We start from the raw sequence: 25,580 nt of genomic DNA on the forward strand, positions 1-25,580 counted from the left end.
CACACTGGAGGCCCCTGGTAAAACTGCACTGCTGAACTGCTGCTTCAATAATCACTCACGTGGGAGATCCCTACTGTTTTACAACCGCAGGATTGAAACAAGAATTGGCAAGGGCAATAGATCTTGCCTTTGGACCGATTACCTTTGCCAATTACTTATGGCTGTGATGTATAGCGATCGGGACGGTGTGCAGTATCGTCAGAAAAATAACATTAAAAAAAAGGTGCAATGGCGGTCTTGTTCTTCCACTGACAGGCACATGCGTCAGAACGAAATTTGGTTTAATTTCTTCTATTTACAGTGTCAAGATGGCAGGCGTTGCTTGGATCGGTAAATAAACAAGCATTGGCATAGCCAATAGGTCTCGCCTTTGGGACCTTATAAGTATTTAGTTATGCAGCACACTATCCCTGGTGCAAGAACATCAACTGTTACATGTTTAAACACTTCTACGGTCCCAAAGGCGAGACCTATTGGCTATGCCAATGCTTGTTTATGTTAGTGGCGCATATATAATATATATTTGTAACACAACAGAGGCAGTCATTAAAGGTGTCACGTATCAACAAGCGAACACATTTTTTACATAAAAATTCAATGTACGGTGTTATGTTAGGCTTAAGTGTTGGTTTCTGAAACCTTCAGTGTCTGAACGGACAGAGGACAGATTGGTGTTAGAGACGTCTGAACACAATAAACTTAAACAGACCTAGCAAAATATGTTTTCGTAGGAATACACAATTTGGACAACTTGGGAAGCCGGTATTGATGCAGGTTATCACATTTTGTTTGGAAATTCAGTCTCCATATGTTTTGTTTATCTCTGTCTGTCTCTCTCCTGTTTCACACGAAAGGTCACGATTTTGGCTTTTATTCTTGACCCACGAATGATAAACAGCAACACTCAAAGCAGACCCTACTCAGCACCCCCAGTCCTAACTAAAAAGCCAAGTATGCATTTATTTGGGGGTAGACAAACCCCTATCACCTTCCTGAAACTACGGTCCTGATCATTATCACGGCTGCCAGTCTACAACTTTCCTTTAAGGGGGGTTGTAAAATAAACAATTGCATTATCGAAGCGCCATTAGTATTCTCCTGTATTTACACAACAGCATACCTCCAGACATCTTGAGTTACCCCGACTCACGTGAGCAGACCATGCAGTCACGCCATTGATTTTTTTATTTTCATGATATCACTTTCGCCTTTAAAAGGCAATATTACAAGTACCAATATTCTAAATTAACAATACAAGGACATGCAAACACTTCACACACTGATCACTACAAATATTCTTCTTTTGAGTTTTCACAGCTTTACCTTGCCCATTACGTCGTCGCTCAACAAAGGTCCAATAAAAGGCCAGGAGAAGGGTCCCGGGGGGGGGGGGGGGGATTAATTCTTTGGTGGCCTCTTTTTAACATAATCACCAACCAAGAGGAAGATTGTTAAAAACAGTGGGACGTTTGAGGCGGTCGCCTGCTGCAGAAGGAGAGTTACAGCAGACAAAAAAGGAGCTATGCTGATGAAAAAGAAGCGTGATGGGCCCGTTTTGATTAAAGAGGATACGGCACGAGCCTGCTGAAGCTGCCAACATGTTACTCTGCATTTCTCCCCCGCAGCCTCTTATGAGGTGTATAAAGTACAGCAGCCTAACCGTGAGCCCGCTTAAGCCTTCCCTGAAACACGAGGCTGGCACGCGAGCATCTCGTGGTGGGGAGAGACAAAGCGGCCTTGCACATTAAATGAATGGGTCTAGAGAACCATGCACTGTAGCAAAAAACAAGGAAGTCCATACATAAAAAGATACAGCCCTGCAGTGGATCTTAACTGTAGTTAGGCAGTGCTGCTTCCGAAATAAACGGAAGTACATCTCAAATCAACAGCCAATAAAAAGGCAGCTAAGAAGAGCAATGCCACAGTTAAACTAATGGCAAGCGTCACGATAATTTTCCCGCTAATGGGCGGAGTTTCACCCAACATACAGATTACTTGAAGTCTCGGAGAGACAGCGCATGCGCTGCCTAGGCAAGACCTAAAAACCCTTACCTTCAACATGGCCTCCTCCTCGCTGCATGTCCTCCACCTGCTGCTACAGTCCCTTGTTCAACGCAAGCCCCAGAAAACTGCCTTAGCCAATTCTACCACTGCTCTCAACTAGCATGAGAGAAGCACCAGGATTGGAGAGAGCTTCATCTCTCCATGTTCCCCAGGGCAATGGAGGCCTGCACTTGCTCTAACCTAGCTTTCTCAAGACAGCTGGGTTGGCGCTTTTAATTGCGCATGTCTCTCTGGCCGTTACAGACGGCCGGCCAAGGGGACATTCGTACTTTGAAAAGTTCCCCCACAGCCCACCCTCCTCACTGCTGCTGATTGAGCAAGCCCTGCCCCGCCCTGCCCTTCTATTCGGGATGGGGTGGGATGGGTGGATGAAAAATAAAATGGCAATTTCATTACCATTTTATTTTTCAGCTTCTGGGTCCGTCCCTATACTAAAGTGGTTCATGTTTGCAACCACATTTAAGAAGAAGCTTAGAAATGTATGGAGTGGAGGCAAAACTGCAGGCAGAACAAGAAACCTTTCATGACAACTCTGTCGAGGGGCGTGCCTCTTCTTACCACGTGTTTCGAATGGGGAAAAACTTTCAGTGTTCTGTGCAGTTTGATATTTCAGCTTACCCAAAAGCATTCAACTCTTGTTCTCCACTGTGTCCTGTAGGTGGAATACAAAAAGGCAGACACCACTGCATTCTGATTATCAGTGGAATAGAACTCAGTACTTTATTTAAAGTTAGGGGATGTAATAGTTCATCAAAACGTGATGACATACCATCCACTGCATTACAATTGCCATAGGATTGCCTGTCTGCCAAACTCCAAATAAGGCCCTAAGGGCGGACTCCCCGCAGTTCTTCTCCGCTATGGAATGTTCCACTCTACCATGAATATGAAGATTCCTTCAAATTCCTAAATAAAATAAAAGATCTGCACGTGAGGCTGCATTTCCTAACAGTATAATAAGAAGTCGTAATTTGTGATTAGGTGGGTGTGGATGCTCAAATGCAACATAAAAATAAAATGTAGTTTTTGTCCCAGTAAGTCTAGTGAATACAGAGGTTAACCCCTCCCAGCAGAAGAGGGGGTAACAAAACAGAAAGTGACTTCAGAATACTCGTGGCAGCAACAGTACTGGCTTTGCTAAGGTAAGGCTGCAGACTGTTTAATACTTGCCTGTTTCAAGAGGATATAGGAACATGTGAAAGCTCAATGGGGCTATTTCACATCATCTGCCATCAACATCTATCTGTAATATTTTGTAATTCACTGCAAAATACTTATGTTGCCAAAACAGACCAAAATGTGATGTGCTGTCCGTCTCCTCTTCCTTTTCCACACATGCAGATGATCGCCTGGTTCCAGCAGCTGTACGCCTGCAGTAAAGATCCCTCACTGGTGCCTCAGCCCCTTCAAGTCTTCTGCAACATGTCGGCTCTACAAGGCTACCAAATGGCAATTGTTCTGCTAAGGAACGTAGATCTTTTCAACTTTGTCTACAGGGTAAGGGCAAATACATCATATTAAGTGTTAAAGTAACTACAACAAAAGGGTCGTAGATATATATGTGTGCACATGACACTTTACAGGCAGAGAAGCAACACCCCATGGAATTATAAGCGGAGGCTTTGGCTTATGTCATTTCACCAAAGGGAGTTAGAACCTGAAAACAAAGCAAGCTTTATGTGCATCAACAGGGAATTGCTTCCACTGCATCACTGCCATAACATTGAGAAAACTGAAAGCCAGATAAGTTTGCTTCCCGTCCATTATCTCTTTGTGTTTGCTTCAGGTTTACCCAGGTATGACTTACTTTTTGAAGCTTCATTCCACGTTTTGCTGTAATAAGGAGTGCAAAAACATCCATGCACAAGTATCCTTTACAAACATTCTCATATCTTTTTATGCAGACTGGGCTGTACTATGGAAAGAGGCCCAGGGGTGCAATTGACATATGCACCCGCTTTCTGTGTGCCTGGGCACTTTGAAATTAGAGAAAGGGTCCTCAGGCCCTTCCGTGACCCCTCCTCTAAAACAGATAGTGCTGGAGCAAATGTATGGTGGTGCAGTCCTAAGGGGCTGTTTCCTCACGGCATGCGGCATTGTCCTTTGCAAATGAAGGAACAGTTCGACTCTTCACCCATGCCAAATTATAGACATGATTGCAGAGGTAAAGGAGCTGTCAGGGGGGACAACTGATTTTTCACTACATCTGGACCCTTTCAATCAATTAATTTCCTTTGACCATTCTCTTTTAGTCATTGGCTTGAGACTTTTTCAATTACTTCTTAGCTCAGCCCACTGGAGTAGTCATCTGCTACCTAATGTTTTTGGCTGTCTCAGTGTATCCTTCCACCTTAACTCAAGTGCTTGCTTTGAACTGCATGAGGGACTATTTTACAAATATTGTCATCTCTGTCGATACTTCCTGACCCCCTTCCTCTTATTTCATTCTAATTTGCTAATTCTGCCTCCGTTAGCACATTAAACCCAGACCTATTGGCTTTGCAATCTTTGTTTGGCAAAGAACATTATGTTCCAACCTTAAGTCTCTTCAAGAGCCGGGGCCTCTTTCTCTCTTTCTTTCTCTGTTTCTCACACACACTCTAACTCTCTATATTTTTTTCTCTCTCAAAGTGCATTATGGTACACAAACTATTAAAGTTTGGTGCTTCCACCAGCTGCACTGAACCTTTCTGATAGGGTGGGGAACAGACCAACACTGAAATGTCAGCAGTGCTGGGACAGTCAGTCAAATGTCAGTCCCAGCACTACCAGATTTTCAGAGGCATAGGGCTGCTGAAGAATCTCTCCTGCTTCAGGCCACTTCACCTCCAGTTGAGCTGAATTTGTAGGTAAAAGTTTCAGTGATTCACATTAGCACCTTCTGCCACCAATAGCCATTAAAGTGATTAGGTTATTCTCCTTCCTTCAGCAGGAGGAAGGTTTGAAGATTTTTAACATGGCTCTATGAATGCAACTTTCTTCTTGTGCTTCCTAGATGTACTTGCCGCTGGAACTCCAGAACAGCATTGACATGGCAATAATTGGCCTCACACAGCTGTCCGGGGCCCTAAAGGACAAAATGGCTGCATTACCATCAATTGAGGAGGCGACCTCGCAGATTAATCAGCTCCAGAATATCTTGGACACAGCCAATGTGCAGATGAGACAGGTGAGTCATGCAGCTTCGAGTACAAGAAGCAGGAAATGTACAGCTCTCACTCCCCTCTTACCCACCAAGCAGCACATTCAGTAACTCACAACAGATTATCATTTCTCTCTGATGTGCTTTTCTGCTGCGCTGAAAGCAAAAAAAATCAGCACTAAGATTTCCGAGCTTTCAATGGGAGTTCCATCATGGGAGTCTGCGGTCTGTTGCCCTGCCAGTGAATACGATGGCAGGAGGCACAGAAGATACTAAGATCAGATTGAATCAACTGCTGTCTGTCAGCAGTGGAGGAACAGACAGACTTTCTAAATATGCTGGTGTCACAGCAGCTGCAAGCATCTTCTGTATAATGGATTCATCAATGATGATTGTCTGCATGCTAGTTCCTAAGGCTGCCTCAATTTTAGCTATATCTTTTTATTTTTCTGAAATGTCACCATACCCACCTCACCTTTCCTGCATAGTTAGCTTTTAATTTCAGTTCTGAAAGATTTTGAGCTGTTGTTATTCCTTATAACGATAAATTAGCAGTTTTTCTCATATTCTTCTCTTTTTAGGTCTGGCCATAAGTAGCTTTTTTTTTTTTTTTTTTTTAAACTTTTTTTTATTGCCATTTTTACATTAGACACATTGTACATCGTATAGATCATTCAAATAGTTATAACAGATTGTACATTCCATAGTGGTACACATCATCTGCATATATCCGTGATACGTCATCGGAGAGCATGACCCACGTGCAAACTTGATGGCCTAGAAGTAGCTTTAACTGTCACACCAGCTACATGTAATTAAAAATCATAAATAGAAAATATATACATAGGCAGGGGGGTTGATTTACTGGGAGTCAATGTTGGTATTGTGTTAACGTTTGAAAATGCAATAAAAGAAATGTTATATATAAAAGCAGAGATGATGTTTGGGTCAGCTGTCTTCATCCATTTGTCTGTTTACCGCTCGTTCACACTTTGCTTTTACCCATCACTGCAGACAATGGACAACTCACTTAAGCCATTGACTCTCTTGCACTGTGAATGATGGCATGTTGCCTAGTCATATAAACATATCGAAATAAAAAGAAGTGCGCTTCCGTGCCAGGGTTACATTGCCAGTGCTTTTTTTCCCACTCGTATCCGATTTTGTATTTTAGTTTACAGTAATTGAAAGCCACTAGCACCTTTTATTTGTGCTAATAAGAATCATATTTTCCTTTAATGTGCATTAAAAAAAAACAGTATTCATCAACCTCTTCTAAGTATATCTGCCTGCTGGCAAGCACTCCTACTGATCCATTACATTAACATGTGATGGTATTTTTTTTTATTTTCCACGCAGACGGCTGGCACATTTTTTTGCTGGCATGTTTTCATTTCGGTGTTCTTTTTTTCTTTCTGTGATACATGCCTGCAATCAAAATGAAAATATATTGAGCCATCTCATCAGCTTGCCAAGGCCAGTACTATTGGCTTTCCCAATGATTGTTTTACCTGCCTGACAGTACTTCTTGTTCTTGTTATTACAAGAGTTTTCTGAAGTATGTTTATGTTCTACTTATATCAAAGTACGTTGATTAAATCACACATTTTGACGGTGGAATTTATATTGACCAAGGACTTTTTGTTATTTTAATTTCTATCTTTAAACCCTTTCCCTTCAAAGATTGGAGATCGCTATCTCCAGACAGTGGACTAAAAGACCCAGGCTAATGTTTTGGCCCGGTTCTAAAAAATCTGCTGATAAAACTCTTCTTTCTTTCAAACTCACTTTCGCAAAGTATTCTGATAAATGTTGTCCCAAAGGCGTTATTGATGAGCTGGTCTGGGTATTATTTTGCAACTGAGGCAGCAACTTTAAGACCGGAGGAGCATTTGAGGCTCGCCTTGGAGACATTGTATCAATGTGCAAGGTCAGCACTGAGATGGGCTTTACTCAGCAGTGTTGTACATACGTACAAGTACGTACCTACTTGTACTACGTGATGATTCCACTTTAAAGGCATTGGAAAGCCTAATTGAAGATCACCCGGTGAGGTGCTGTGAAAATATGGTCTTCACAATGACGCCCTCGAGGTGACGTACTTTTTTTACATTTTTCTTTCAGATGCAGAGAAGAAAAAGGGACACGCAGTCTCCAGTTCCCTTCTCTGTGGGGACCCTAGTGAATGTGCTGTGCCTCAAGAACATCCCACTGCTCTTTGCCTACATTAGCCAGATTCCCCCCGTTATGACGTCTAGAGCGGAAACTGCACTTGATCGAGATTCCAGTGATCTGATTGAGAAATTCGGCATCCCCACCAACACAAGTAAGTGCGAGGAGCTCCCTGTGCAAACAGCGGCATGTGGGCATCTAGGGAAAGAGTAAGGTTGAGAACCCAATCACAACGCGCTTGTTCTGGTCGGCGCTATAACTTGCCCTTGGTGGTAAATGGTGCATTTTTCCTCTCTATCATGAGTTGGGTTTCCTCCACCAAGCCATTACCATCTTGCTGCCCCTGTCAGGGGATTTACAGAAGACTTATCCTAAACCTCAGAGTTTCCCTCACACCTAGAGCACCCCCTGGCAGATTCAGCCATACAACACATGCCTTCCATTGGGAGACCAGGGGCCTGTACGACTTCAGACATTGCCTTTGAGCTGCAGTGACCACATAAACTCTTCTCAGCCTTCCGTAAAGTGCTCTGTGGTGACTGCCTGCTGTGAGTACTGTCTTACAGAAAATCTAATGCAAAAATAAATGAAATGGGTCATATATCGTATTGCCTCCTGGTTTCTGTAATCTGGTTACAACTGGAACCAACACATGAACACAATGTTCTATGTATCACCCTGTTTTTGATATTATGTTATGCTAATTGCTTTATGCTATGTTAGTGGCACTTATACTTCCCTCAGTTTCCTGGTTTTTCTTACTGGCCAGAGTCGAAGTTGCACAATTATGATATGATCATGGTGTGCCTGTATAGTGACTTGCAATGCTTATTCAGTGGAATGTAGGTGCCTGCTTTTGGAGCCAGAGAGAATTGTGGCCAGATGGCTTTAACCCCTTCCATGCTCATGACGGAACGATTCCGTCATGAGCATCGGTTGAGCTGTGCTCATGACGGAACCGTTCCGTCATGGCCCCGCCCGCGCTCGAACCCTTCAGCACCGCGGGGGAATCCGCGCAGCGCTGAAGGGGTTAATGCTGGTTATATATATCTACGGTCCCTTAGGGGCAGATTTACAAGCCACTTGCGCCACTTTTGCGTCACTTTTGCCATGTTAAAAGTGACGCAAAATTGGCACATGGGGCTTGTAAATCTGCCCCTTAGTGTCTTGCTTCCCCTTTTAGATAATACAGAATCTCCCACACGGTGGCTCAAACACTCACGGCGAAGCAGGAGACATAAACACAACACAACACCTTTAAAAAAGGGTTTTATTTTACAAAATGCAAAGACTCTCTTTTTAAAATAAGGCTTGAGGTTTTATTTTACACAATGCTCTCTAACAGAAAGGCTTTCCCAGATGCCAAATGCACAAAATTCAAATACACATAGAGATATATATGTTAATATGTAAGCAATATTAACACACTTGATAAATGCACCAGTTGAATGCATGAATAATACTAATAAATAAACAAGCAGCAAATAATATGAGATAACACTCAAGAAAATATTATAAGACGTCCTGCAAAAGATAAGAAAGATATATACACCAAATCACAAAGAAAACACCTCAAATGATCAAAGCCACTGGCCACACATTACAATGGCAATAATCAAAACTCAACACTTCACCTGGTGCAAACACTGAATCTTAGCCAACTCCTGACCGGAGAATCAACAGCCGGGGATAAGAGCCTCAGCAACCAGGGTCTGCTGTACCAAAGTAGACGCGTCTGTCCTCATTCAGATTCGAAAATCCTGGTTTCTAAGTCAACCCTCAGCTTTATAATCTCAAAACACACACTAGAAGGTTTGAGAATTGTCCTCCCCGCACAAGGAAACTTACTAGGACTGGCCAGCTTCCAAGCAAGCATTCCATGGCAGGAAGGAGTTCCCACGTTCCCTCTACGTTCTTGCATGTTCCAGCCTTTATCTTGACAAAGCTCATGAAAGCCTTCCAGGGTACATTAAACAATCTCTCACAAAACAATCCTTGAACATGATTAACCCAAACAACTTGCAAGCATGGCTGTGCGCGCAGATAAAGTTCAAGACAGGCAGAGTCAGAATTCAGGATGACATGAGGCCATGTCAAAGCCAATAGTAAGAACTTCATAATACTTATCAATGTATAACACAGTGCACATTTGTGCACCACTGCTTATAGCATCACATACTTCATCTCTCTTTTTTTTAATTCAATGTTTTTTATTAGGACATTAGAGACAAAAAATAAAATGTTACAGATAAATACATAAAAGGAAAAGACATATCTGATTTTAACCCCCCACCCCGGTGGATCCCAACAGAGAAAAAGAGAAAGTAAAAAGAAAATATGGACCGAACAAACAAAGGGGTACTTTACATCACCATAACTGTTAATCCTTATTTAACCACTTGGTTAATGGTTCACATATCTTTTCCCCCTTGGCCCTTGCCCGACTTCCTCTTCTCCTGAACACAGAAATCTCCCAATTGTAAAAGTATACTAATTTACAAAACCACACATGTATCGAAGGAGGATCCTGATCAAGCCACGCAGTAGCCAAACAAAGTCGCAATACAGCCATTACAATATAGACCAACTTCCTAGCGGCCTCCTCCATTTCCTGACTACAGATCCCTAACATTATAACCTGGGGGGGTCAATGGGACTAGATAACCAAATATAGATTCTATACGCGATTCGATTTTAGCCAACAATTGAGAGAGACTGGGGCAGGTGGCAAACATATGTGTGCTATCTGCTGCCAACAACCCACACCGAGAGCAGTGTATCCCCGAGGACCCCCCTCATCGATGAATGCGCGCCGGAGTTGTATATAAATTGCACCATGTCATATAGCATTGTACCTGCAAACTTGCAGAGATACATGTCGTTTGGCTGTACAAGAGAGAATCTTCACATTCTCCCTGCCCAGCTTGTAAAATCGTTTGCCATCTATCAAAATGTTTGGCTAAATCATCGCCCATCTTCCCATTTAGGAGTCTATATAAAGAGGATGTTGTAGATTGACCCCCAAAAATCTAATCTAATAAAGTAATTCTATTCCAGGACATTAGTTTTTTAGTGAAGAAATCCCTTATCTGTAACTATTTAAAGAAAAAATTATTCTTGATCCCAAATCTCTCTTTTAAAGCCTCAAAAGTCAGTATTTAGAATTAAGATCCCCTATACACAAAATACCTTTCTCAATCCAGTATTTAAAATATACATCTTGAAATATTTCCGGAAGTAAAATATTATTTGCTAGAGGGGAATATATACGCAACCGCCCGATCCCAACCTTTTTCCTGACTGCTGTCCAGAGCCTATAAGCACCAAGCAAGACCTTAAATTTAACCCTCTTGAAATAAGCATAGTCTGTGTGGCGCATAAGGAGTCCTCTAGCTTCTATCCCATAAATTAGATCATAAATTTGATATTTCCTCACCTCCCGTATTGCCCCCTTTTAGCAGTTCCCCCATCTGTTTCAACGCGGTTGCCCAATAATACATTTGAAAGTTAGGGACAGACCACCCTCCCCTGTCTCTGCTTAAGGTCATATATCTAAGAACCCTTCTGGGGCGCTGCCCCGCCCATAAAAACCATGAAACTAACTGATCTAGTTTCTGAAACCAAGTTTTATTTATATCTAAAGGAATCGCTCTGAAAAAATATAAGATTTTAGGCAAAAATATCATTTTAATGACATTGATTCTCCCAATTAATGTCAAATGTAACTTATTCATTCTTTGGGAATCTGATTTGATTATCTGTATTAATGGTGTCAGATTAATATCTATGATGTCCTGGGTTTTAGAGCTTATTTCGATGCCTAAGTATCTAGCACTTGGTGTTATCCGCTGATCGACTAAAGTAATTTTGTCATTAATGACAATTTGAGTTTTATATTCATTCAGGTGATAGCCTGATATATTACAGAATTGCGATGTTAGATTATTTATTTCCTCAAGAGCAGAGTGGGGATCAGCGGTTATAATGGCTAGGTCATCGGCATATGCCAAAAGTTTGACATTCCCCCTCTAGCATGGACAGATTGAATTATTTGATCTTCCAGAATCTTCCTAATTAAAGGGTCAATGCAGATGGCAAATAACAGGGGGGGACATGGACACCCTTGTCTCGTGCCTCGTGATATATTAATTATCCCCGACTGAGTTCCCATCAATGCAATTCTGGCAATTGGATCTTTATACAAGCTTTGAATAGCTCTTATAAATCCCTCCCCAATGCCATTATACTTCATGACCGCCCATAAAAAAGGCCAGGAGACCCTATCAAATGACTTTTCTGCATCCAGCAGAATTAAGGCCATAGGGTCTCCAGTAACCTTAGTATAATCAAATAATGCGATTGTCCGGCGAGTATGATCGATAGTTTCCCGACCAGGCACAAAGCCGTGTTGCTGGGGAGAAACCATTTTTTTAATAACTAATGCCAATCTATTTGCTAAAATCTTGGAATAAATTTTAATGTTACTATTTATCAGAGTAATGGGCCTGTAAGCCCCTGGGTCAGTCGCCACTTTCCATTTCTTTAAAAATATAACACTCTTTGCCATCTTCCAGGACTCAGGAGGAATATCTCCACTCTGTACTAGGCGAAACATCTCCAGCATAGTCGAAGCCAATGTAAAACACAGTGCACATTTGTGCACCACTGCTCAGAACATTGCACTTCAAGACCAAAAAGTACATTGCACACCTCTCTCTCATGCTTTCAAATGCACATCCCACACGTTCTGTTCTTGACAAGGCTGTCCTACTCCATGACAGCTCCCACTGAAAGACTGCAAGATTACAAGAAATAAACCTTTAAGAGAAGCAAGGCATATGCAGGACGTCATACAATCAGGCTAGGGTAAAATAACACACCAAAGTCAATTAAAATAATGGTAGTCAAAGGTCATCACAGTGTGTCAGACCACAAGAGTGCCTCTAGCACTACTCTTAGCTAATTGATGTTCAGTGATTCGAGGCCCATTTCGAGGCAGCCTGGCAGAGCCCAGAGTTTTCTCCCTGCATATCGGGTGTAATTGTTTGATTTCCTTGCCTTGGAAAGCCATGACTCCTTGGCGGTCCCAGTCATTGAGTTATAGTCACCGCTGCTCTGCCCCACAAAATTGTGGGCAGGCTGTTACTATGTCCCAGTGGCCCTTGGACGGACTGGCTTCCTGAACAAAGGTTTTTAACAGCACAACACACTGAGGCTCCACCAACATAAAAATGGTGCTTCACCCACATCTGCATGAGGCGGGCACACCGTGAGTTTGGCAGGGTGGCTAAACTGCCAATTTATACTCATTCACCCACTCCACCAAACTCTAAATGACTCTCCCTATGTGTTCTTGTCTTTGTGATGCAGATATTCCCATTGTGGTTAGTGCTGTTGGTGTGCCTAAGGTTTGTGTTGAAGACTTCTGTCTAATGTGTTCTTTCCTATGTCTTACTTTCACTGTCGAAGAACTAATGGTATTACTGGAATAGGCGACTGTCTGGTATGTCTGTGCTCTGTTGGATGTATGGGAGGTGTTCTGTCTAATATGTCATGTTAGATTTTTTATGTGATGTACACTGGTAAAAAGTGTTGTTTACAGCAAAGTGATTGTCACCTGTATGGATCATCTGTGGGACACTGGTAACTGACAAGAGGCAGGTGAACGGCTTCCAGGGATCATTGGGGGAACAAATCAGGGATTGGTACCCACAAGTGGAGGATAGGTGAGCTAAGGGGAAACAGTAGGGGACTCTGAACGTATGGCGGGCCGCCAGACGCTCTCACCCTGGTAGTAAATAGACAGTGAGCTAGGGGCAAAGAAAGCCAAAAATATGATGTAAAAAGTAGAAAAAAGAAAGTGGGAAAGTCTCAACCGGCCCACCATCCAAGGGGGTAAATGACTAATATGATCCTAGACAAATAGGTTGGTGAAAGACTCATAAATTGCATTGAGGACGTAAACACTTAGCATCACAGGAGTCTGTGCCTAAAATATAAATATGTGGGAGACTGAATGAAAAGAAAAGATAAGGACCAACTCTATCACCACAAGATCACAGAGGAACACTCCAAAATTGTGATTAAGGGGCAACCGGTGACCAACATTCACATCCTTTTTAGTGGAGATGTATCAATAAAAATGTAATGTAAATTAATTAATATCTTTGCATTTGTGAAGCTTAGCATTAACCAAACAGACATCATGGCTCCTACATGCAGACACCAAAAGACTGTTAGTGCCACTAAACCTTCATACAGATAAAACATTTTCATTCATTCTTTTCACTAAAAAGCTTAGATAACCTGTGACTTCTTAAAATGTTTGTTTAGGTTAAATAACACAACTTTGTTGCAGTTAAAAAAGAGGGCATCATGAGTAAGTTCTTCTTGATCTCTATAGTGCCAGGAAGCAGTTTTGACAATGAAAAAGTACTTATTTTCAGCCATTTCTTAAAATACTTGGATAATTTGAATCTTTCTCTAAAATATTCTAGGACTTGAATTAGAATAATAAATAGCAGTTGGCAGTCATTAAGCAGAATATTCTGCGCTGGCTGCTCTACCCTTTTCAGGCCCCACCAGTCAAAATGCTGGAGTGTGAATTAGAACTCCTAAAGCAATCCATTGAACATTTTATCTGGGGTTCAAGCGAGCACAAGTGTCAAGGATGGTATTGCGAGCTTCCAGAAGGAAGCGAGGACTGGCACTTCCAGATATTCGAAAATATTACCAGGCTGCCCAGCTCTGAATGTTCTATGAATGGCCCCTCTACGAAACAGAACGCCATTGGGTACAAATGATGCAGAGGCTACAGGAACGACACCCTGGACGGTTCCATGGCTTCCGAAACAAGCATGATCGTCAATTTGCTTTTGTCCGAAATACTTAAAACCTCATTTGGGATATGGGTTTCTTGCCAAGACTTCTAAATTGACCACGTTTCCATACAGTTTTACAACCCTGCAAGGCAACATAGATTTCATCCAAGGATGAAGAAGGAGGTCTTCTTGAAATGGTTCTCGGAGAGTTGTAGAATGTTAAGGGATTTCTTCCTAGGGGGTTTGATCAAGGATTTCTAGAAGTACACATTAGACTTTGGAGCGCAGATGTCTAAAGACATAACTACTGAGATATTTCTAGGGGTGGGCGGAATTTGCGGAATTGCGTTACGCAAATCTCCGCGAAACGGTAAAAAATCTCCGCGAACACGCAGAAATTCCGCGAAGACGCGGAATTGCTTGTTCGCGATACTTTTTTCCTGTTCGCGATCGCTGTTTGCGTGCTCGGGGTGAAATATCTCGCGAACACGCATATTGAGAACGCGAACAAGCAAAAAATTTCGCGAAATCGCGGAACGCAGATTTTTGGCCAATTTCGCGTTCTCCGCGGAACGCGAAATTACCCAAATTCCGCAAATTCCGCGAACCGAACGGAATTTACCGCCCAGGCCGAGATATTTCCAGGTGCGTCATTGGTCCCTCTATCCCACTAAGAGGTTGTCAGCTAATTGCTCGTTGTCAGATTGAGAAAATCATTTACTACATACACCGGTCCCAAGGGTCTCATTTCTACTATTAATGGCTTCCTCATGGAGGAGCCTGTAGATCAAAAATGGTTATATATGCAGCAAATTTGGCCTGCCCGATACCACTGAAATACTGGCGAGTGTGCAACAAAGGGAATCTCAATATAAAATAATGATGTGGTGGTACATTACACCGAACCATATAAAGCACATGTATGGCCAGTCTGACGGTCAGTGTTGGAGAGAGTGTGGTCATGATGGGGATGTGATTCATGGGTGGTGGGATTGCCCCAGATTAACTTTATTTTGGAAATAAGTTTTAAGCCACATTAGAGGAGTGATCGCTATCTCTTAGGACCTGACCCTGCAACTATAATACTGTACTGAGGGATATGAAACTATGACAAAAGAAGACTGGAGGATAATCTTGTGTGGAAAGAACCCAGGATACCCACAATACATGAATGAGCAAGAAAGTTGTGGGCTTTGTAAGTCATGGGAAAACGTACTTAGGGACTCTACGAAATGGCCCACATATTTGATACTCAGTTTCAGTTTCTGGTTGAATATTTAGCAGATACTGGCCCTGGTCTGGATTGTCCCAGATCATTACATTCACTTTACCTGATGAATTGAAGGGAAGTGTTTTGGTATTACACCTGAAAAGGGACAGCATGACTTCAACTTACCAGAGAAGCATGGGACAGTGGAGCTACACCTTGTGCCTAGTGAGGAACACGCAGCTGTCGGAATGAGTAGATTAGATGTTAGTGAGGGGGAGGGTAAGGAGTGAGGGGCTTGGTGGGGGAGATGAAAATGAAATATCAGATTTTGCATGTTCAGTCTGATCTAAGTTCACGCCTGGAATTTGTTTTTCTTGTCAAGCTTGATAATATTTCAATTAAAAGTTTTTGTGGAAAAACAGAATAAGAAATAGCCTCCTGGTATATTTTTGGGACAGTTGCATATTTCCTTAAATATTCTAGCACTGGATGTACAATAGTTCCTGCACTACTCTTTGCAGATGACACCATCTTTGTGTCAGAGACGTCCGATGGGGCTGCAATAACGACTTCATAGCTTCAATAAGTATTGGACAGTTAAAGGCCTAGAAATCAATTCTAGCAAGACCAAATATATGGCTATTAAACCACACAAGACCTTTAAGAAAAACATTACTGTTGAAGAGCAAAAACTAGAGTATGGATCAACCTTTAGCTACTTGAGTGTAATGCTTGACTCTAGGCTTTATGTCTCCCACATATTAACACTACCACACATAAGCAAAGAAAAAGCTGTTCTCGCACATAATTCAATGGCTATTATCCAAAAACATCAGGCCACCATATCCAAAGCAATTTCTCCGGCTCTCGAGGTCTATAAGCACAAGGTAGCAGCTCTATATGGGCTAAGCTGTGGGGTGTAGATAATCTTAACCAACTCACATTAAGTGAGAAAAAGTTAATAAGGAAGCTATTACACCTCCCCACATCCATGCCACTGATACCCATTTACCAGGATTTAAACATTAAAAAAATAGAGAATATAGCTGCGTGAGACCAATGCTTTACTGGATAAGATTATGGCCAATGCAGGAATTGGTGCAGTGTAGAGAGGGATTAAGAGAATTATTGGAACTGTACAGATGTTTTACTTTCCCTGGTTTCGTCATGTCCAAGTTTGGTTCGGCAAGCTTGATCTCTCCTCCTGCTGGAGTGATCCCCAAACAATGTTTTTTTTTCTTTTTTAAACTTTATTTATGTATTTCAGATACAATACAAAATTATGCAAGGTGGCAGATTCATGGCATCAATACAATGAGTAGAGTAATTAGCGATGTCACAGTGAACTTACATTGCCGCAAGATCATGTCCCCAAGCAGTCCCAGAACGACAAGGCCAGAAAGTCGGGAAGCAACCTACAGAGTAAAAATAAGCAGGGCAGCACACCATCTACAGTCTAGACATCAATCACTATTAAGCGACAACAGATAGGATGTAAGTGGTTTCCAGATGTCCCGTGGCCTCGAGGCTGCTGGCAGCTCCTCCGCATAGCAGGCAAGCTGGTCCCGGCAATATGCTAAGTCTTGCAGCCACATTTTTGCTGTAGGAGCTAATCGGCTCTCCCAACAGAGAGAGATTCTTTGCTTAGCCATGAGCAATGCAATGGGCATGAGTTTTTTATTAGAAGGGTGCACCTTAGTCCCAACGCCCAGCAGACACAGCCGTGGATGACAGTCCAGCATCTCCTCAATCATCAGACCGAGCACTCTCACAACTTCACCCCAATAAGCAAATATCTTAGGACATTCCCATGCCAGATAATAAAACCCTGCCCCAGATGCACCACATCGCTTACAGGCATCGGACTGTCGGAGCCCAAATTTACACAATTGCGCCGGTGTATAGTACAACTGATGCAGATACTTAAAGTGCACCAAGCGCAGGTTGCCATTCGGCGTCAGGCGGCCCGTCAAGCTGCAGCTATCAAGCCATTCCTCCTCCGTGAGATGTTCCGGAAGCACCACATTCCAATTTTCCAGGGCCGTAGTCCCCACAGATACCCTATCACGCTGGGATGCCTTATAGAGCCTTGTCACCAGCCGAGTTCTAGAGGTAGCCGTATAAAGAAGCTGCAGGGCCCCAAGAGTCGGCGGTTCAGAGGGGAAGTGCGGATTAAATGCACGCATGGCAGAGCGCAACCTAGCATATACAAAGCGCTGCATGGTCGAGACCTCACCACGGGCCGCCAGGTCTACTGATGTTATAAACTGGCCCCCAGGGAACACGTCCGTCATGACGCCAAATCCCATCTCCGCCAGTGTTCGCAGTGTACCCGTCTCTTGAGTTACCGAGAGGTCAGAATGATGGAGCAATGGCATACTTGGAGCATAGAGCGGTAATTTACCCGCACGCTGCCCCAATGCTCGCCAGGCGCTTGAGATAGTCTGCACCGTGTCGAAATCTCCCTTCTCATATACCGTATGCGTGTTTACAACCATCGCCTTAAGGGGTAGAGGATGGACTGCACCCGCCTCCACAGCCACATGCGGGATGAATGCAGGGTCATGCTGCCAGTAATAGGCGTACTGCGCCTGTGCACAGAAGTAGTAGAGATAGAAATCCGGTGCCGCAAACCCACCCTGGTCATATGGTAATGTGAGCGTTTCCCACCGAAGGTGGGATTTCTTCCCTCCCCATGCCAGTGTGATCAGGAGGGAGCGAAGAGTGCCAAAAAAGTGTTCGTTAAGACGCACTGGGATGTTACAAAAGTAATATAGAAAGCGCGGAAGCACGATCATTTTCAACAATGCTATGCGATCCGCGAAGGAGAACGGCAGCTTGATCCAACGAGCCACCTGCTCTTCCAGTCTGGTAACAGCTGTGCCAAAATTTGCTTGAATGACCGTCTGCGGATCCCTATGCAGCCATACTCCTAAGTATTTAACAGCCTTTGAACCCCACACCAATGGGTACTCCATATCAAAGGGCTGGGTGCTATCCATGAGAGACAATATAGTGGACTTGGACCAGTTGATTCCAAGGCCAGAAAAGCGTTCAAACCAAATATATTCACGGATAAGCGGCGCCAGATACTGCGCTGGCTCACGAACATACAGCACCATGTCATCCGCATACATGGAAACTGCAAGCGGTCTCTGAAAAAAACACAATGCCGACGCAGCGTGCCTTTGCCGCAGTATGCAAGCCAGGGGCTCCAGCACAAGCGCAAATAGCAGGGGCGACAGCGGGCGTCCCTGCCGAATACCCCGGTGAATCGTAAATTTGTCAGAGAGATGACCATTAATTCGAACTCTGGCTTCCGGCTTAGTATACAGCAATCTAATCCAGTTCGTGAACACAAACGGGACGCCCATACGATGAAGGACTGCAATCATATAGGACCATGCTATAGAATCGAACGCTTTTGTAGCGTCAAGTAGCACTGCCACTGCCGGAAGTGTGGGCTTCAATACATGCATGACCGCGAATATGGTACATAAGTTGTGGGACGTGGAGCGAGTGGGAATAAACCCCGACTGGTCCGGGAGCACCATAACCGGAAGGAGAAGATGGAGCCTCGTGGCTAATACCTTTGCCAAAATTTTAAATCAGTATTTATTAGGGACAATGGGCGGTATGAGTCGCACTGATCAGGCGGCTTGTCAGGCTTCAAAAGGGTGACCACCAGTGCCTCCCGGAGGGTCGGCGGCAAACATTGGGTCTCGTAGGCCTCCTCATAAAGCTACAGCAGACATGGTGCCAACTGGTCAGCATACTCTTTATAAAATTCAGCTGGCAGCCCGTCAGTTCCCGCCGCCTTACCACCAGGTAGTGCTTTAATAGCATCTTGTATTTCCCCCAGCGTTAGGCAGTGCATCAGAAACTCTTGCTGTCTGCGCGATAACCACACCAGCCCGATATCTTCTAGATATTTTTCTAGTTCATCAGGACTAGCCGTCGGCCGGCGATCATACATTTCAGTGTAATAATCAGAGAACGCCCGCAAGACACCGTCAGCATCATGCCGCACATCTTCATCCACCTTAATGCTCTGCACTACCGGCGCCCTACGATGCGGATCAAGGATGCGGGCAGCAGGCGTCCTCCCCGGCCGTCCACCCTCTCCGTAATAGCGCGCCTTACTGCGCCTTGAGAGATGCCTAACCTCTTGTTCAGCAGTGTCGTTATACATAAAATGTTTTCCTTTATTTGCGCCAGGACGGTTGGGCTAGGCAGAACACTATATAAACGCTCCAGATCTCCCATCTCCCTCTCCAGTACCCCCATGGTGCAACGGAGATACTTTAAGACTCCAGCCTGCAGACCTATACATTCCCCCCGAATGGTCACCTTAAACGCTTCCCATAACGCCTCCATTGTCGTAACTGACCCTGTATTTACTGCGAAGTAATCTGTTATAGCCTTTCGAACCCCTTCTGTAAACATCGGATCCAGAAGGGAGGAGTACTGCAAGCGCCACTGAAAGGGAGGCGGAATTCGAGAGGGCAGCATCACATCTAGCACCACTGGAGAATGATCAGACAATGGTCTAGGTAAATGCCTTATCTGTACCGCCCAACTACAAACATCCGGCGTTCCCAGCCAATAGTCAATACGGGACCAAGCCTGCCGCGCATATGAATGACATGTTCCCTCCATAGCTTGTGGATGCCGCTGCCGCCAGATATCAACAAGCCCCAATGACCTCATTCCCTCTCGTACTACACCTGTGGCCCTTCGGGAGGGATAAACTACTGCTGTTTTTCTGTCCAGCGCAGGGTCAAGCACCACATTGAAGTCCCCACCACATATAATGGTCTCACAGGAGATATTGGAAAGTTTGCCCAACAGAGTGTCAAAAAAAGCGGGATCATCCGTATTTGGACCATATATATTAACAATAGTTAAAGGTGTATTATAGAGCGTACCCCTAGCTATGATGTATCGGCCTTCTGTATCAACATCCACCTGGATAGGCGTATAGGGCACATTCTTTTTGACCAGTATCATGACCCCCCGAGTGTACGAGGAGTAGGACGCAGCTAGCCTCACCCCTGCCCACCCAGCGGCGACCTTCAAGGCGGATTGCTGCGTGAGATGCATCTCCTGCAACAGTGCGACCTGCACATTATGCCTGTCTAAATAGGCTAACACCTGCCGCACTTTCTTAGCATTGTTAAGGCCCCTGACATTCCAGCTCAGCCAAGTAAGGTTTGACCTGTTGTTAACTACCACAGCAGCGTACTCTGGGACATAGTAAGACAACTGGACAACAGCCACACTCGCGGCACCATATAGCATGCATCATTAGAATCTGCACCACGCCAACACATTGAGTCATAGAACCCCAACCACCCCATCCCCCCACTGCGCCCAATAACCACTGCCACATACATTCCCTTGTATGAACCAAACGGAAACAGAACATTCGCATTTTCCTAGCACATAATAGATGGAGAGCAAAAAAAAACAGTGCCCCCAACAAAGGCGCCAACCTGGCACCAACATATACCAATAACTTTGCCGGGAATTCCCATTTCAGGGGTCACTAGAGGCTCCTGGCCCCCCGCATAGGTGGGAGGGGTCGAGCTAGAGGGAGATTGGCAGCCACCTCGTGGATTACACAAAAATGCAAACTGCAACCATATTTGCCTGGTACTATCATTAGGTGTAGAATAGTATTCTAAACGTGCCCCCATGCCAGTACCCCGGAGCAGCAGCTACCAATCATGGCACACTCAAAGTGGAAATGTCACATTAGTCAATATACACAGTGAAGAGCCAGAAGAATGCCAGGCAGAGCAGCAATAAGTGGCCCGGACAACCTAGCGCCTCACATTCAGTCATCTGAACCAGAATGTCCATTTTTCCTGCCTGCCGATTCCTGCCGCTCCAACCGACGGGCATATTGCAGTGCCTCCTTTGGGGTCGTAAAGATACACGCCTTCCCATCGTGTTGTATCCTCAGGCGGGCCGGGTAGAGCATAGCATAGGGAATTTGAAGGGATTGCAGCTTTTTCTTCACAGCCTGAAACTCACGTCGAGCCTGCTGCACTGCTATAGTGAAATACGGGAACAATTCTATTTTCATTCCCTGATAGTCAAGCCTCCCCTTCTCCCTGGCCAGCAGGAGAGCCACATCTCTATCCCTATAATTAAGGAGTCTGGCAATTATCGGTCTCGGCGGGGCTCCCAGGATGGGTCTAGGGGCCAGGGAGCGGTGAGCGCGCTCTACGATAAACACCTTAGAGAAATGTTCAGCGCCCAGCAGTGCCGTGAGCATCGACTCAACATACAGTTCCATGGGACCAGTGTTGGTAGTTTCGGCCACCCCAATAATGCGCAGGTTGTTCCTTCGGGAGCGATCTTCAATGTCCTTGCTTCTAGCCTTTATGACTTCAAGTACTTTCTGCATAGTGGCACATGAGGTCCCACCGCCTCCATCCGGTCCTCCGCCGCTGAGATGCGGATCACTGCCTCCGCGATTTGCGCACCATGCTTATCAAGCCTCGAGGCCATACTGTCCATGCAGAGATTTAAACCATCGATTTTTGCACCTATAGTTTGGAAGCTTTGCTGCATACTGAGCATCATTTGCTCCAGCCGTGTGGTCGGGCCCTGTTCCAGCTCCGATTCCGAACTAGGGGTGGCAGGTGTAGGAGCTTTGGTACTTGATTTAGCCTCGAACTGAAGCTTACTCTGCTGTTTATCCGTGCGACACATGCCTGTAGCTCCCCACCGTCTGATAAGGAGGGCAGTCGCAGAAGGAACGAGCAATCAGCGCCTGCAGCCACGCTATTTACTAGGGCAGAGATATAGCTAAGCACCTGTGCCTGAGCGAGCTTGTTTCCCCCAGGGAGGTAGGGAGTGCAGGGTGCAATTGTAATGTGGCCTACACAGCCCCAATCAGGACCGCGATCATCCGGCCCGACCAGGGATCATCAGCTGCCCAGTTACTGCACTTGGGCCCACATATCCCCACAGGGCCACCTCATTCGTCACGCTGCTTAGGATGTGCTCTCCCGGATGGCCCAGTGTACTATATGTCTTTTAGCAGGCCGCAATAATTCCAGGGGGTCCCCTCAGGCCGCACCATCCACCGCCGCGCCAAAGGTGTGGCGCGCCCCAGATGCCCCCACCAGCGCTCACTCACCAGCATCCAGAGCCAGTCTCCCCCATCAGAGGCCGCCTCAGCTGGGATCCAGACGCACCATAGGCCCCTCCAGCCATCCTAGGACTTGCCGGCGGCCGCAGGGGGCCCCAGTCCGCAGGGCCCAGAGAGCAGCGCAGTCCTCCTCGGGTGGCCTGCTCCCAGCGGGTCACAGCAGCTGGTGCTCCGCCCCACCAGGACGCCACCAGGACAGCCAGGGACTCACCGCTCCGGAGGCCTCCAACTCCTCAACACCGCGCAAGGTCCTAGGGCGAGATCTCTGCTGCGTCGTCCGATGTAGGAGTCCCGCAGCAGCTCCGGACCCCAGCAGCAGGCAGACAGCAGCCGCACCCGGCTCCGGGAGGGATGTCACTGGGGCCGCCAGCAACCACGAGGCACAACACAGCGATCACCGCACGGCCCAGGGGAACCACCAGCAGTCGGCGTCATGTGAGTACCTGTTCTGCTTCAATACCCCAGCACATCGCCCACTACCAGGCAGCGCAGGTCCTTCCCCAGAGTCATTAGTCGGATCCTCCAGCAGCCGCCAGTTTAGTTCCAGCGCGGTCCGCCAGTACAAACTCGGATTCTCGGGGCAGAGACAGCGGACTGCGCTGATTTTTGTACCAGTTCAGCCCAGCACACTTCAGTGGCAGGTAGCAGTCGTTGGTGGCCACGGATGGCGCCAATATGTTCGGATAATTGACAGATAGTCAGCTCGACCAGCAGAGCTACACTACAGTGCAGCCATCTTGCTCTGGGCTCGCTAGCGCCCCCATGATCCCCAAACATTAACATCAAATAAAAAAAATAAAAACAAAGCAGACATATCAGAAGTATGTTCTAAATTCCCCTCACCAAAACCCTAGTTTAGGTAGGCTGACCTTTCAATTTCTTGTAGTTAAGTCGAACCCATGCTTTGAAGAATACTTGGATGCTGTCCAACCTTATTTGGCAGAAATACTATATATGAAATTTCGGTTCGAAACCTTGCTCGTATAATAATGTTGATGTAGATACTATTTGCACTTTATGTACTTTGCACAATATTGAAAATCTTGCAAATGCCAGGCTTGGGAAAAAATGGATCTGCCCGATCTGCCACAATATGGGAGCTAGCAAGCTGATGGCACACCCTCAAGGGGCTCTTACGAGAAATGACCGGGCAAGGAGCAAGTAACAAGCAGCATGATTGACCTCTTCGGGAGCTACTCGGGTTATCAAAATCAATTGGGACAAATCAGGATCGCGGAGGACTTCCTTCATCAGAACTTGTTCATTCAGTCGGAGCGTCTCCAAGCAGATGTAACCCACTGGAGGGCGCTGCAGATCCCTTTTTAAAACAATGGCCCTTCCCGGCATGCTATATGTCCTCCAAAATACCCTGTATAAGGTGGCAGACAATCTTTTTACCAGGTTTAACAGTGAGCTTCGAACACTTCTCTGGAATAGAGGCAACTTGTGCATATCCCTCCAAAAGCTGCAGAAGTGAGTGTTTGAAGGAGGGTTGGAGATTCCAGACCTTCGCACATACTACTGGCTGCCCAACTGATGGTAATCAATGAGTGGATATTCTGGAATAGAGAGGAACCAGCCTTTAAGATCGACCGTCAGACAATCAGTAATCGGGGATACCCTGCCATTCTATATACTAGGAAAAAGAGGGGTACACTTCCGAGCCATATTCTAGCAATTGTGATGGCTTGATGACAACAGGTGCTTGAGATGGGAAGGCAAATTGACCGCCATGACCCAACTATGGGATAGTGAAGACTTTAGAGAGGTAAGGAAATTGAAAAAGTCACATCAGGTTTAGTCTGATAGGGATAGAGAAACTAGGGGATGTCTGGGGGAGGTGCGGGGATTCTGTCCTTCAAGGACCTGCAGGCGGAATATGATATAGCACAGGGGGAGAGATTCCAGTACCTACAATTGCGACACGCTTTGAGGTGCCACCTACCTGAGAGGGAGCAACCGGAGTACTCGCCCATGGAAGACCGATTGTTGCTGGACCCAATGCCGGCCAAAGCGCTCTCTGTGGTCTACCGGAAGATAATGAACAATTCACCGGATCTCCTTTGCTCGCTGAGAGAAGCCTGGAAGGCTGACTTAGGGCTTATAGAAGATGACGACTGGGGGAGCCCATCCAAAGCCCTAGGGAAATAGCTATAATGCCTTGCCTCCGTCTTAAACAACTACGTATTTTACACAGATCTTCCTATTCTCAATCTAGGATATACTAATTTTACTAATCTCAATCTAGGATATACCACATGGGTGATCGAAGCAATTCGGGCCAATGTGTATGGAGTTGCAGAGAAGTGGGCACCTTTTTCCACACACTTTGGGAATGCCCGGCGATCCAGAGCTATTGGAGGGAGGTCACGGCAGTCATGATGGCGGTTATGAGCCTGGAGGTATCACTAGCGGCTAGATGGCTGATCTTGGGTATTTCTAAGGAAGAAAAGTGGCCCAGATACCTCAGACTGTGGTTGACGCTGGCAGCGGGGTTGCTAAGGGAAACATTGCTAAAGCATGGGGAGTGACTAGACTCCTGGATATTCGGGACTGGAAGAAAGATTTAGATTGGTGTCAACTAGCGGAACGCAAGGTCTACCAGAGTTGGGGTTGTCCTCGCAAGTACGAGGAAGTATGGGGCAACTGGGCACAATATGGGGGGGCCTGAGGAGGGTGGGGGCTGGGGCATAAATAGGATCGCAAAACCTCTCTTTCTGAACCTGCTTTGGGGTAGTATATAGCGCCGAAGGCAATGTATGTTCACTATATCTTTCACGGTAAGCACTGCGGCAGATGAATGTAGTCTGTAGCACCCACAATTGTCCTACACTGAGGGCCTCATGTAGGTGGCATACACTTTACCGATTCTAAAATACCGAATCATACCGATTCGGTATTTCAGAATCGGTAAAGTGTATGTAGGTAAAAATTCGGTAAATGTTACCGAATCGGAGTGAGTCGGTAATTACCGAATCGGTATTTACCGATTCGGTAATGAGCCAT

At 45.3% G+C, this 25,580-nt stretch overlaps 1 protein-coding gene across 1 annotated transcript in view; it reads left to right on the plus strand.

The window, feature by feature from the left end:
* Positions 1–25,580, plus strand: part of LOC146857855 (uncharacterized) — a 651,000-nt gene that overhangs the window by 389,526 nt on the left and 235,894 nt on the right. Inside the window, exons 19-21 of the mRNA XM_085648551.1 lie at positions 3,406–3,561; positions 5,060–5,233; positions 7,331–7,532. Coding sequence (XP_085504677.1) covers positions 3,406–3,561; positions 5,060–5,233; positions 7,331–7,532 — 532 coding nt within the window. The remainder of the gene's footprint in view (positions 1–3,405; positions 3,562–5,059; positions 5,234–7,330; positions 7,533–25,580) is intronic.

This window comes from Triturus cristatus, chromosome 3_2 (genome assembly GCF_964204655.1).
Source record: "Triturus cristatus chromosome 3_2, aTriCri1.1, whole genome shotgun sequence".
Lineage (NCBI taxonomy): Eukaryota > Metazoa > Chordata > Amphibia > Caudata > Salamandridae > Triturus > Triturus cristatus.